Consider the following 14195-nt stretch of genomic DNA (forward strand, 5'->3'; position numbering starts at 1 on the left):
AGAAGCATGCTTCTTCAAGGCCCGGCATTTACCCACACTGCCGTTAACCGTACATACGGTGTCCATCCTCCACGCATTGTGAGTCCTCTCACCTAGAAAGGCGTCTGTGCTCTGCATATCAAATGATTTTTCCTTTCTGAGGTCCTACAGCCTAGTTCCCCTACTCCGAGCAACAGGAGGGCTAGGGACAGCTTCCTTCCAGGGGAGGAGTTCCACACTGTGCTTAGCAGACGTGCCTGCTGTCCCGGAAGGCAAGCACTCGATGAGGCGTAGGGGCCCCGCTGGCCTGGGGAGGATGTCACTCCAGAGTTGGGTGATGGAAGGGGCCAGCAAAGTGACAAGAATCACACCCCTGACCATGTCTTTCTATGACCTGTTGTCTTTGCAGACCTGTGACCGCATCAAGCAGTCAGCGGCAGGCACCAAGCGCCGGGTGTTTATCATTGAAACTATGGGTGGCTATTGCGGCTACCTGGCCACCATGGCGGGCCTGGCAGCCGGGGCCGATGCTGCCTATATCTTTGAGGAGCCCTTCACCATTCGAGACCTGCAGGTAGACGGCTACCCAGAGCCCCTCTCCCCGCCCCCGTCTCTCCCCACTGTCCCTACAGCGACCTAAGCTGTGAGAGCCCAAGGCGAGGACAGAGCTGATGTGTGGTCTGTGTGTGGAGTCCTAGAAGGAGCACCGGGCGGGCACTCTCTGGTGTAACCTCCTGTACGTGGCCGCCGCTCCTGTTGCTGGAGCATTTGTTTGAAGGGTGGTATGCAGCTAAGCACTTTACGTGCTTTTGCATTTTATTTTCATAGCAGACATGCAAGGGAGATAGTATCTCCATATTATAGATCAGAAAGGTTTAGTGAGGTTACAAAACCTTTCTAAACTTTGAGTAGGTGGTTTAACTGATTGAGAAAGTCACACACCCACCCCCACCCCTGCCAGATTTCCCTTGCTACCAAACTGGAGTCCTCATTCCATTTTTTGAGGGGATACCTTTATGATCCTCGTTTTCCAAGATCCCCGTTCACTGGAGGGAAAAAGAGCCACAAAGTGGAGGGAACTTTGTGAGGGAAACTTTGTGAGCCACAAAGTGAGGGAACTCCCTAATCCAAGGGCCCAGCCAACCCCTGCCTGCAGTGGAGGGTGACCTTTTCCCTCCTTCACCCCCAACTTAAAGCCCAATGAAGCGACTGCTGCTGGGTGAATCACTGCTGTACACGGACGGATGCAACCCAGACGCAGCCCATTTAGAGACCTACAAGGAGAGCAGGGTCAGCCCTCTGAGGGAGGGAGAACTGGAAACCCCTGAAGGAGCTGAAAACTGACAGTTGCCACGCTTTGTCCAACTTTCCCTCTGCCTGTTTTGCCTGTCGCATCTGGAGTCTTAATTTCAGTCTGCACTGACCTTCTTAAGGGGCTTAGGCACGGTTCAGGCCCTGGGCTGTAAATAGCCCTCTTCATGTCCCTCTCCCTCCTGCAGACGCCTGGCAGGGAGGAAGGGAACTATGAGCCTGCCCAGCCGGATCCACTCTCAGCCGGGCTTTGGATTTTCTGTTTCATTTTCAGGTGAATGTGGAACATCTGGTACAAAAGATGAAAACAACTGTGAAGAGGGGACTGGTGTTAAGGTACCTCATCCCCGGTTTGCTCCTAAGTGAAGAGAAGCAATAGTCAGCCTTTGGCCCTAGTCAGACTGCATCCGTGGCTGGGACACCCTGAGGAGTCTGGATACAAATGGAGAGCGCCTGGACCGCGGTGGGAGATGGAACCGGGAGGGGCAAAGCTGACCAAGGCAGAAGGCGGGTGGAGGGAGGGGAACAATGCCCGGCACAGGCTTCGGTCTCTCCTGCAGGAATGAGAAGTGCAATGAGAACTATACCACTGACTTCATCTTCAACTTGTACTCTGAGGAGGGCAAGGGCATCTTCGACAGCAGGAAGAATGTGCTTGGCCACATGCAGCAGGTGCGGAAGACACGCCATGCCCGTCACCAGACAGCCATAAATAACCCCCAACAGTCACTGAATCTCCCACTAGCCTCCGACCCGCTGGAGGCTGTCGTGGCTGCCACAGAGCGTGGGCCTGCAGGCTTTTACAGTCACAGAATCAGAAATCTTTACCTTGGAAATGGCCTTAGACATTCTGTGGTTCATCCTCTTTATTTAGGGCAGGGTTTCTCAACCTTGGCACTCTTACCATTTTGAGCTGGAAAATTCTTTGTGGTTGTTCTGTGTGGTGTAGGATTGCTTACTTAGCAGCATCCCTGTACTCTTACTCACTAGATGCCAGTAGCACATCCTCCCCACTTGTACGACTGAAAAAATGTCTCTAGACATTTCCCCTGGGGGCCGAATCGTCTCCAGTTGAGAACCACTGCTTCAGATGAAGGAAATGAGGCTCACAGAGGAGAAATGCTTTTTCCAGGGCCACTAGTCAAGCTGGAATGAGGTCAAAATGAGCTGGTCCAGTGCTTTCGCCACCACAGCATGCTGCCTTTTGTGGGGAACCTGTGAGATGAGTACAGGCACCTTGCTAGGGTTGGGCTCCATCTCTACTAACTGGAGTTTCAAGGGGAAAGGAATCCCTTTCTGTCACCCACATTCAATCCCCACCCAAGGCAGGCCTCACTCACAAATGATACTAGTGGTCTGAGGCCTACCCCATCCCAAATGTCCCCGCAGATGCCTCTTAAGCATTGACCTTTGACCTTTCTATACCCACAGATGAATTCACATTATCTCAGTTTGAATGGGCTTAGCAGCTCCTGCAGGAATGGGGTACTATTGGATAAAGTATGATGACCTATTTTCTGTTTTTCCTTCCTTCCCATTTTCCCACTTCTGCTTTGTTCAGAGAAACTCTGCACCATGTTTTATATTATTCTGAGGTGCTACCAAGAGCACCCAAATTGGGTCACAAGGAACACTTGTGTCATTGATGATGGTGACTGATAGAAGCTGCTAAGCTAATGAGGGGCAGGGAATTGACGGAATGGCCAGTAAGACTAGAAGGAAATGAACAGGGTCATGCAGCTACAGAGCTGGAAGAGGCGACTGTGAGACCAGTCATCCCCTTGTACTAATTAGTTACTCTGAAGTCTGATACACTAGGCCAGCTTGCCTTGGTTCCCGGCCCTGTTTCAGGATTTCCTTTCATAGTTAGACTTCTGGATTCCTATTTCTGGTTATAAACTTTTCTCTGTGTATTCCCATATCTTTGCCACTTCATTAGAGTCCTTCCCCGTGTAATTTTTATGATTCTTTTTCCAGGGTGGGAGCCCAACTCCATTTGACAGGAATTTTGCCACTAAGATGGGTGCAAAGGCTATGAACTGGATGTCTGGGAAAATCAAAGAGAGTTACCGTAATGGTAGGTGGGGTAAGAGGGTGAGCCCCCTTCCTAGAAGCTGGTTCCCAGTATAGAAGCTGACTGACTATCCCTGTTGCAGGGCGGATCTTTGCCAATACCCCAGACTCAGGCTGTGTCCTGGGGATGCGTAAGAGGGCCCTGGTCTTTCAAGCCGTGACTGAGCTGAAGGAACAGACGGATTTTGAGTGAGTACCTCTACCTCCTGCGGTGGTTCTCTCCCCGGTAGTTTCGAGATCTACCCTTCCCAAGCTGCTCACCCTCTGCAGTCCTTTTCTTTTAGGAGTAACACCTGTAGTCGTACCTACTTCAGATCTGATGCCCAGGCCCCAAATCCAGCCTCTTCTGCTCAGCTTCTTCCCATAGCCTTTGATAGAAGTTGATTGGGGTGCTAAAGATTAAATCATCATCTACCTCGTTCCTCTGTAGGCACCGCATCCCCAAGGAACAGTGGTGGCTGAAGCTGAGGCCCATCCTCAAAATCCTAGCCAAGTATGAGATTGACTTGGATACCTCAGAGCACGCCCACTTTGAGCACGTCAGTCGGAAGCGGTCCGGAGAAGCTACCGCCTAAACCTCTTTGCAGTGAGAGGAACGGATCGTCTGATCATGGTCAGCTCACCCTGATCGATCCAAGTCCATGCATTCTCAAGTGTTTCAGCTCAGCTCACTTTCAATTAGGTTTCCTTTTACTCTGTAACTGCAGCCATGGTCAGCTCTGGCCAGGGAGCTGGGGCAGGGGGCAGTAAGCGTACGTTCCTCGTAGGTAGAATTTATCCTGACTTCTACCCCAGCTTCATGTGTCACACAAGGCTGGGCTCCTCTAGTACTACTGCTCGATTTCAGTTACTCGGTTAGAATCTTCCTAAAAATAAGCTTTATTTATTTCTTGGTGATAACAAAGTCTTGGTTCCTCTACTACATTTACGACAGTGACAAACCACAACTACACTAATAAATGCCAACTGGTCACTGTGCTTTTGGTTCTCCTATTATCATCTTCACAGGTGCATTCCTGTCAGCCTCAAGCACCAGACTCTGCCCAGTGGACACCTAGGAAAATGCAGCCCATGCGCTAACCCCATGTACTTCTCTCTGTTCTTGGACATCTCTTGACTCTGTACACAGGGTCCTAAAACATAGGACACTGTCCCTATCCTCATCCCGCAACTAATCCCTCCTGCATCCTCTGCAGCCGACAGGATGCTCCCGTCTTCCTTAAGCATGAAGTTGTGTTTCACCTCTTGATCATCTACCCATTACCCAGCATTGCTATTTTCCAGCCATCCCCCAATCTCTACTCTTCCTCTGACAATCCAGGGTTCTTCCTTCTCAACTTTTCCCCTGTGCTCCTTCCTCGATGAAAGCCAGACACCATCGGTGGGGAGACATGTACATTTTGAATGCCTGGGAAATAGAGACACCCAGTCCTGGACCTAGTTTGGTGGGTTGGTTGAAATACTGCTTAGGAAAATTGTCAGTTCTTTTCAGCTCAATTTGTTTTCTGTCCCATACTTCCTCATTAGCAAGTATCCATGTAATACAGTTGGTTCTTAGGATTGGGACTACAGACTGTTCCCCCAGTTGATAGGATGCTGCCCTGTCAATGCCAGGCTTGAGATTAGTCTCCAATAATCAGATCCTGGCTCTTGGCACAAGCGTACATATTCCTCCCAACCTACACAGTTTCCTCGCTTGCTTGCTGAAGCAGGATGGAGGTTTGAGGTTTTACAAGGGATGGAGGAAAGGATTATCTGTAGTACTTCACTTTTGCTGGCTGTGCAAAGTATAACTGCTATATCCTAAAAACAGTTCTAAAAAATGACTGAGGGTTTCCCTGGTGGCACAGTGGTTAAGAACCTGCCTGCCAATGCAGGGGACATGGGTTCGAGCCCTGGTCCAGGAAGATACCACATGCCCCAGAGCAACTAAGCCCATGGGCCACAACTACTGAGCCCGCGTGCCACAACTACTAAAGCCCACGCGCCTAGAGCCCGTGCTCCGCAATAAGAGAAGCCACTGCAATGAGAAGCCTGTGCACTGCAATGAAGAGTAGCCCCCACTCGCCACAACTAGAGAAAGCCCACGCGCAGCAACGAAGACCCAACGCAGCCAAAAATAAATAAAATAAATTTATAAAATAAAAAGAAAATGATCGAGAAGTCTTGTCAGAGCCCAGCATTAAAGCAGCCAAATGCTCTTTGTACAGTTCTTTAAGGGGAAGAAAAATTAATAAATATCAAGCACTGTTATCACTGATTCTTCAAAACAGCCAATGCAGGTGGTGGTGACAGCCCCATTTCAGAGATGAGGACACTGAGGCTCACGGTAATTAAATAATGTACAGAAAAGTAGGAACAGTAGAAATTGCCAAACTTGCTTTTAGAACTGTTTATTTCTTTTTTTTTTTAAGTGAGCAAAAAACACCAACAGCAAAAGGACAAAAGCGGACAAACTTTTTCAAATTAGCTGTGTCAGCAGATTCTGTTCATTTTTATTTATAGTTCCCAATCAGTTAAAAAAAAAAGTTTTTCACATTTGCATAAGGTCATCTAGGATCAATAACACCTTGATCTAGTTTAGGAACATGAAAAGAGAGAGTACTGTAGACTAAGTATTGTTCACTAAAACAGATCTTTTTTGGGTAAGTGGGTCATCTCAGAGGAAGCTCTTATAATGCTCCTCCCCCACTCTTCAACTCTCCACCCCCTCCACCAATGTCTAGTACAGATCAGTAAAAAGTAAAGTTTCCAAAACACCTGAAAACAAAAGTGAAAACATTCACTTAGCAGAGTGAATGAAGAAGACCAGAGAGAAAAGGCAGCCCAGCCCATGTCCTCCTGTGCTAGAGCAAACACCTTTGCCTACGGTGCAGGAAGTGCCTGTCAAGCCCACTACAGAAAACTGGCTGTCAGGAGGAGAAAGAACTGTGTTAGAAGAAAAGTTCTGAGGACTGTTAGTTCTTAGGACTGCTTAGAACCTCCTATCCCTTCTACTATATGGAAAGCAGCAAGACAGTCTTTCTAAAGTAACATTGCTGAACTACTGTAACCCTTGGGCACACCCATGAAGAAGAAGCAAAGGCTGCCCTTCCCTTCGATGGTGAGAAAGGGGGCCAGTCCCTTCTGAATGCCCCAGGATGATTCTAGGGATATCATCCAGCCCAATTCTGAACTGCACACCATTTGAGGTTGTAGTATCTTCCTTTGGGGGCTGCCATTGTTAGCTGGAATTTTCTTAAACTTCTTCACAGATCAATTAAAATGTTTCTAAGAGGGATTCTTCAGAAAACGTTAATCAGGTCCCCTAAGGAAAACCAAACACATGTCCTATAAATATGCTTCATCTTCTGAGACAAACTGAGTCTCGCTGTTGACTTCTTCCCTAAAGCGAGGATCGGGGAGACCTCTTCCTTTTCCGGGTGCAATATGAAAAGCCAGGTAAGCAAGAAACAGAAACAAAAGTGAGGGACGTTTTTGGTTGCTTGGTTTGGGGAGGGGAGGTGATGTGGAGGTTACTGTTGTGACATGTTGCCTTGAAACAGAAACCACAGAGCAGGAACAACTGCTTTCCCTGTTTTCCAAGACAGAGACAGTGCTGCAGGGCAAAACCTCACCCAGAGTTGCCTGCCTGACGGTGCACTCATCTCCTCTGGGCTATTCTACGAGTAACAGGTATTCCTTCAGAGAAGCTGGCAGTGGAAGGCCCTTCACCGCATCTGGCAGATACTGGAGTCCCAGGCTCCGGCGCACAGCATAGCGAGAGAGGGTTTTGAGGGTCCCTGGGGCTGAGCACAGAACCGTCAGTTTTTCACATAGCTGCTGGTCTTTGGCCACTTCTCGTGGCATGGTGCCATTTTTCCTTAATTCAAAGTGTCCCACAGCTCTGTGGAGGAGCTCGAAGCAAGAGTCCTCTTTCTCTGTTCCAAGTCCCCTGACTAGCAGAGCCACTAGGCGGGAGATGGGCGTCTGGCCTTTTAGGTTGATGACTCTGACCTCTGCACCATAATCAAGAAGGATGCTGACGCTCTCAAGATTTCCCTTCATGGCAGCCCAGCTGAGCGGGGTGTCATTGTTGTAATCCAGGGCGTTGACAGAGGCCCCGCTCTCTAGGAGGGCCCGCACACACTCGGCATTGTTCTTAAAGGCTGCCCAATGAAGTGGGGTGTCTCGGTTGCCGTCCAGTGCGTTGGGGTTTGCACCATATTCCAACAGGACCTCCACACAAGCCTCATCTTTCTCGGCTGCATAGTGGAGGGCTGTTCGGTTATAACCATCCAGGGCATTCACCTGTAAAGCGGGAGCAACTACATTACAGTGTATAGACAACTGAGAGGACGACAGGCTGGCAAAGACGCTTGCATGTGTCTATCCACTACCTTTGCTATGTAACGTTCTGAACATGAGGGTCAACAAGCAATTCCCAGGGAGTCATGGTGATCAGGATGGAGCTATGACAGGAGCTGAGGAGCAAATAGGAAAACAACTGTCCAGACAACCGACACTGATGTCCGCCAATTAGCTGGCCTGCATTATCTAGGGTTTTGCTTCCATGTTCTTATTTACTATTCACTAGGACCTCTACCAGTAAGGGGAAAGAAAGAGAAGATGAAGTCTAAGTCCTCGTAACTACTCTGAAAGACGTTTATTGGAAAGCGGCTTGAACATACTGGCCAGAGAAAAGGTTTTGGATTATTTTACTTAATCCTGACTCACTCTGTATCCCGTGGCTAACGGCAACCAGACCGAAAAATAATGAGGTCAAGATTCTGCCCATGTAGCTCTGCTGTGTCCTTTAACCATCCAGAGAAGCTCAGATTGTTCATCCAAGTCAGCCCCCTGCAAACATATGCTGTGAGGTCACAAAAGAGCCTGGAGGAAAGCATGTGGAGGAAAGAACACAGATCTTCCAGTGCTGGAAGAGCAGCTGGCTTGCTAAAACTCAGCATCACCTATAATTTTTGAAGGCTACAAAGACTTCAGACCCCAGGTTTAAATAGTGAATTATCTTCTCCCACGAAAGGCACTAAAAAAAAAACCCCTGCGATATTTAACTGAGTTCAACCTTCTACTTAGCTAAAAACTGCCTCCCCCACTGCCCCCCGGGGTAGTTTCACTTTTATCATTGACATTAATCACTGGCTTTCACTTCAGGGTCACTCATAAAAGTTACGGGATAGTTAATGACAAGTAGAGAACAACACGGCGGTGTGGAGGTGAGGATGCCGGGGGCTGAAGCAGGCTTACTGACCAGTGTGTCTGGGGCCTGCACACCAGCTTCATGGCATGTCTGATTCAAATGAGTGCCGCAGCGTGTGCACCTTGAAGATGCCTCAAAAGCTGTCAAAACTGCTGATTTATTTATTTAATAGGCACTTACTTAGTAATTACTACATGCCAGTGCTCTAAACAGTTTACAACCTTATGAAGAAGACACCACTATCATCATCCTTTTACAGATGGGGAAACTAAGGCAAAGAAAGGTTAAGTAACTTGTTCAAGGTCACACAGCTGGAAGTGACAGAGCTGGAATTCAAATTCATGAAGTATGTTTCCAGACTCTGTTCTTTTAATCATTCATTATACTATGCTGCTTCTTGCTAATGCCAATAAAAAGTAATCTATGTTTTTTTATGTTAAGATACATTCGAAAGAAAATAGGAACAAGATATGCTAAGACAGAAAAAAACCAGTGGGCAGAAAGAGCACAAGTAGCTCAATCCTGGGGAAGGGACTGCCTAGTGATCTATTTTCCAGTGACAGAGGTATTAGAAGTGTACATCCAGTAGCAGGTCTCAAGTGGTTTACGTTGAATCAGGGTTGAGGGGCCTGGATAGTCAACAGGCAATGAGAGGATTAAATGGAAATATAAACAACCCTAGAAGGAAGGCTGAGAGATTAAGGGGAGATAAAAATTCCCTCTTCCTGGGGTCATGGACAGTGTAAGAAAGAAAGGCAAAGGAATGAAATGCTTCGGATGATTCAGCGTTACATTTTGTTTTAATATTGGCCATGCCAATGTTACCAGGAGCTAGAAGGTAGGAAGAAATGGGAGAAGAGACAAGAAATTGTCAGAAAGTGTGAAGCTCAAGTTTAGTGCATCACTGATGTGACAGCGTTAGAAACCTTACCTCAGCTCCCTTCTCCAGCAGTAATTCCACACAGTCAGCATCGGACACCATGCATGCACAGTGCAGGGGCTTCAGCGTGCCGTGGGTACAGTTCACATCTGCTCCCTGTGGGCGGAAGGAAACTTCGATCGGTGTGTTCAGCTCTGGCTCACCACGCAGGACAAGACTCAGAACAAGGTCCGGGGGGAAAAGGGTTCTAACTCTGTACTGTAAACATACTACCAGCCCCAGTTTCTCTTCCTGTTCATTAAATGATATTATAATGCCAATATCCAAACCAAGAGAATACACTGAAGATGAACGAAAGGAACTGTCGATCCCTTAGATCAAGTCATTAAGTTTCTCCACAAGCTAGACTGCCAGATGGTCATTTGGACATCACTGAGGACATAACCTTATATGTAAAAGCAGCGGAACCTTATCATCAGGCAGGAAGGTTGGAAAAGCAATCCACTTTCTATGGCTACCATGCTCTGAAAAAGTCAGGAAAGGGAGTCTTTCAGACTGAAGCCAGGAGAACTGGCATGCTCTTTTGCCACCTGACAGATGACCATCACTAATAGCAAGGTCATCTTAATGTTATCTCTTTGTTTATAAACATCTTCAAAGTAGACTATTAGTATCAGCATCCTCTGCCACCTAGCCCCCACTGGTACTTCTATTTCAAATCTGGTAAAGAAGATGAAGATACCACAGCAGACCAAAGTCACAGAATGACTCAGCAGCAGAGCTAGAATTAGAACGTGACAAAGTTTCTACTGCTGAGTCTTCTGATACCACTTTTGCCGAGAACAAGCTAATGCTGTATGACTTTTTCTTCTCACAGCTGTGCCACACAACTCTGAAGCAGCTACAGGGCTCTAGGCTATAAATAAGGACTCTAAAGTTGTTAAAAAGAATGTACAGAAGTAACCATCTGGATGCATTCTCTAGTGACCAAAAAAATGACCCTGTAACTTCTCTTCAACAGGAATAATACACAGAAAAAGGCATCAAAGCCCTTCTAGGATACTAGTCATTCAGCAGAATTACTGAATAGTAGTGGTTAGACATCAGATAGTTAAGGAGTTTTCTTAAGTCAAAAATTACCATGCATTTTAGGGGTTGATCTTCTCTGTGGAACTGTAAGTGGTGGCTGTTGGTAAGACAGAAGGCCAATGATATCTCTCCATGTAATTATTACAAAACACAAGGATTTGAAAGCCGCTTATGCTTTGCTTGCCTCCTTCCTCCCTTAGTACAGCATGTGTTGAAGACTTTGAGCTTGCTGGGTCCCATATGCACCATATGCAGACGGAGATTTTATAGAGAACAAGGGACTAGGTTTATCTAGAACATAATTCCTGAAGAAAAATATCATAGGCGCAAAGTGAAAGGCAGAAGGGAAGAGAAGCAAAACATAAGCTAAATATATTTTAATGGTCAAGTTAATACATTTTAGAAGACTGTAAAAACTCCCTGTGATCTTGTGCTGAGTCAGAGCTGCAAATCTGTCATCCATTAGGATTCCCCGGGAGCTTTCCCACTTCACCTCCCCAAGGACTCTTGCATCAACACAGCACACTCACCCCTCTGATGAGGTCCTCTACATTGTCATGTGGGAAGGAACGAATGGCAGCGATTGTTCGGATTAAGCGCTCTGAGAGAGAGTATTTGCTCTGAATGCTCTGCATAATATACCACATACTGGAACTCATCAAGGCTCAGAGTACGTTCACATGCTCCAAACTGCCTGAAACAAAGATGTTTTAGGCATACACAGTCTCACTGAGCACACCTGTCCTTAGCGTTAGAGGTTCTCTGAGGCCTTCCCACTACTAAAACCAGATTTCAAATAGATCAATGATTCATTCATTAATATCATTTTTTCTTAATCATAAGAAATAGATTATAATAGTTGCTGAAGGAGCTGGGTAAACCTGGATGCAGATGTTCTGACCCTTGAAATCTCAGTTCTACTCTCTGACCTAGCCTAGCACAAGATTTCCCCAAGAGGCTCTAAGCTCCCCATGGAGCTCTGTGTGGTTTAAAAAAGACTAGGCAAGGAAGGGGATTCTTTTAAAGGCTAAAGATGCCACAAAACATTCTTTTCCTCCTCTGAATTATGTGGTCTTTATTATCAGCACCCCCTTTAGGTTACTTGTTGCATTTGGCCTTGCAGTATAGTTATGGCCATACTGTCTTTCCATCTAAACTGTAATCAACTGGAAGGCAAGGTCCTTGTCTTCTACTTTTTTGGCCCATATAAGGCCAGCCACAGAGTCTTACAAAAAGTAGGTATTTAATAAATACTGGTTGATTGACTGACTAAAGGGTATGGGAGTGATTGCTACTTGTGAGAAGAGATGGAACAAATACAAGTGACAAGGCATCTGTGAAACAGTTTAAAATGTCTTCAGCAAAGAAAAAAATAGGAAGTTTTTGAGGTAATATTCTAAAATAAGGAAGGAACGCCAAAGTATAATTACCCTGGGGTCATCTATATAAAATTAGAAAAAAATTTCAAAGTTCACACCAATGACGTATGCTTGCAGTTGTACAAAAACAAGCACATTTAAGAGTGAAAAATGAATTTAAAAACTGGCCATTTGTGACAACTGTGAAGCAGACTTGAGTTCGGTGTTGGAAGAAGAAAATAATGCAATATACTTAAATTCAACTATGATAAGTTTCAGCTGTATAAGAGCCATGTATCAGTTGGGGAACATTTAAGGTTACAGAGAAGAAGGTGGAGCATTTCTATGAAAAAGCATATATCAAACTAGAGAAAGCATGGTATGCTGTACAGCTCCCTAGGTATAACTGTTTAGGAATCCATGTTCTCATCAAACTATAAGCTCCTTGGCGGTAAATATAGTGTTATTTTTAATAGTGCCTGGCACATGGCAGGTTCTCAATAAATATCTCTTGAACCAGTGTAAAGCTTATTACTTTGGATCCTAAAAAAATCCAAGACTTGCAGTAATTAAACATCTTATGCATATGATGACTACTAAGGGAAAAATCCAAAAATTATTTTAGTCATTTCATACTATGTAACTTTTGCCTTTTGTGAAGGACTATCCCCTTATACATTATGTAATATACTATAAACTCTAATAGTTTCCATTTTGCTAATCAGTAGCCATTTATCTGTTTAAAATATATACAGTACTAATTAATGGAATGCAAGTTAAAAATATTCAATTCATAGGTATCAATGATTCAAACTGGGTATTCTCCCCTACTTTATTAAGAATAAGTAAGCTTACGCACTTGTTTATATGCCTACCTGAAATTTTCTAGATAGCTTAGACTTGGCATACGTTTTAATCTCTCCAACAGCCACGAAACTCCTCAGAGACAAAGGGTCTGTATCTTACACTTCTTTGTTGCAAGGAAAAAGGGGGGAAAGGCATAGCTGCATTTGAGTCAGCGATTTCAAGAACGGGGGCAGAAAACAGAGCGTCCAAAGTGGAAGGCTTACACCGAAGTGGCTCTGTTAACCATTTCTGGGTCATGATAATCTGAAAAAACTAGACCCTGCAGTCATTTTCGGAGCGCCCTTGGGCTCCAGGCTAAGAACTCCTAACTCGGAATATGACCACTGGTCCTCGGCTGCTGCCGCCTCGAAGCTCGTGCTGAAGTGTGAAACTTCGGGGCACATAGACAACACTCACTGTCAGGGAGGGTCAACGAAATCTAAACTCGGCGTATCTCCGGGCAGCAGCCTATGCACGGTTTGACCCCAAGTCTCCCCTTTCCTCTGCTGGTGCTGAAAGTCCTCTCCCGTTTTCTCTCACTTCGGATCCAGAGACAACCCCAAGGGTTTTTTGGGGGTTTTGTTTGTTTGTTTGTTTTTAATTGCGAAGCTAGAAGCAAGGTAGGAGAGAGGTGACGTTCAAGAGCTCTGGTGCTAGTGAGGCCAGGCTTCCGCCCGCCCCACTGCACCTGCTTGGGGGAGGAGTCGCGGCAGCTTGGTCTCGCCGAATCTAGGGGGGCGGTGGACAACTGCACGAAATGCGAAGACATGTGGTGTCACTTTCCGCACGGGCTCCTCAGAGACCGCAGCAATTCCAGCAGGTCTCCCGGGGCCGGTATTGAAACGGGGTCGTGAAATCTGCCAGGGGAGCCCCTGAGGCGGACCAACCCCTGCCCCGATCTCCCCAAGGCCCGGAACGAGGTCCCAGCCTCGAGGGCTGGCGGACCCCGAGCTGGGAGTGGAGGAAGCGTTACTGGGCGTGGTGCCCCGGGTTAGTGAACCAGGCTGCAGACATTTCTGCAGCGGAGCAACACTCACCGAACTGCAGGGCTGACCTGGGTGGTGAAAGCCGCTGTCAAGACGTGACCCGGAAGCAGAAGTTGCCTCCCGCGGGCCCCTCTGTTTACAGGGTAGGTAACTAGAATGGGCGCCTGCGCAGCGACCAGTGTCCGAAGGCGGAACGCGCCTGCGCAGACTTGTGACGCCGCCTTGGTCCAACCAAGGCTTAGTTAACTGCTTTGCTATCTAGCCCCGCCACAGGGTTTGCGCAGGCGCAATGGGGCGCTGTCGGCTGCTGGCCGGGCGCTGGGTCTGTGGCGGTGGTGGGCAAAGAGCTCACTCCCCGCTGGCTGTTCGACCAACTCCGTGGGGCTGTGCCTGCGTGGAGCAGGCCTGCAATGAGTTCATCCGAGCCCTCCGCTGCCTCCCACTGTCTCCATCTGATACCGGACCTGAACAGC

General features: G+C 46.9%; 2 protein-coding genes across 13 annotated transcripts in view; one reads left to right on the forward strand and one right to left on the reverse strand.

Annotated features, from left to right (window-relative positions):
* Positions 1-4341, forward strand: part of PFKM (phosphofructokinase, muscle) — a 43312-nt gene extending 38971 nt beyond the window's left edge. For all 7 annotated transcript variants that reach the window (XM_082636774.1, XM_082636773.1, XM_082636768.1 and 4 more), the window contains 6 exons: positions 389-553; positions 1565-1626; positions 1851-1962; positions 3268-3367; positions 3447-3552; positions 3794-4341. In XM_082636774.1, the coding sequence (XP_082492900.1) occupies positions 389-553; positions 1565-1626; positions 1851-1962; positions 3268-3367; positions 3447-3552; positions 3794-3938 (690 nt within the window). In that variant the 3' untranslated portion in view covers positions 3939-4341. The remainder of the gene's footprint in view (positions 1-388; positions 554-1564; positions 1627-1850; positions 1963-3267; positions 3368-3446; positions 3553-3793) is intronic.
* A 1403-nt stretch (positions 4342-5744) lies between these two features.
* Positions 5745-13877, reverse strand: ASB8 (ankyrin repeat and SOCS box containing 8). 6 transcript variants are annotated; one of them, XM_082636782.1, is made up of 4 exons: positions 13774-13877; positions 11063-11222; positions 9495-9599; positions 5745-7653 (listed from the first exon to the last, which is right to left on the reverse strand). In XM_082636782.1, exons 2-4 carry the CDS (start codon positions 11189-11191, stop codon positions 7021-7023), a joined length of 867 nt encoding a protein of 288 aa, XP_082492908.1. In that variant the 5' UTR covers positions 11192-11222; positions 13774-13877; the 3' UTR covers positions 5745-7020. The 6 variants fall into 6 exon arrangements, with proteins under 6 accessions (XP_082492908.1, XP_082492907.1, XP_082492911.1 ...); XM_082636781.1 differs by having other exon boundaries at positions 11063-11226; positions 13774-13875; XM_082636785.1 differs by lacking the exon at positions 11063-11222 and adding an exon at positions 10584-10629 and having other exon boundaries at positions 13774-13874.
* Between the last annotated feature and the right edge of the window lie 318 nt (positions 13878-14195).

Source organism: Mesoplodon mirus, assembly GCF_964341445.2.
Source record: "Mesoplodon mirus genome assembly, chromosome: 11".
Lineage (NCBI taxonomy): Eukaryota > Metazoa > Chordata > Mammalia > Artiodactyla > Ziphiidae > Mesoplodon > Mesoplodon mirus.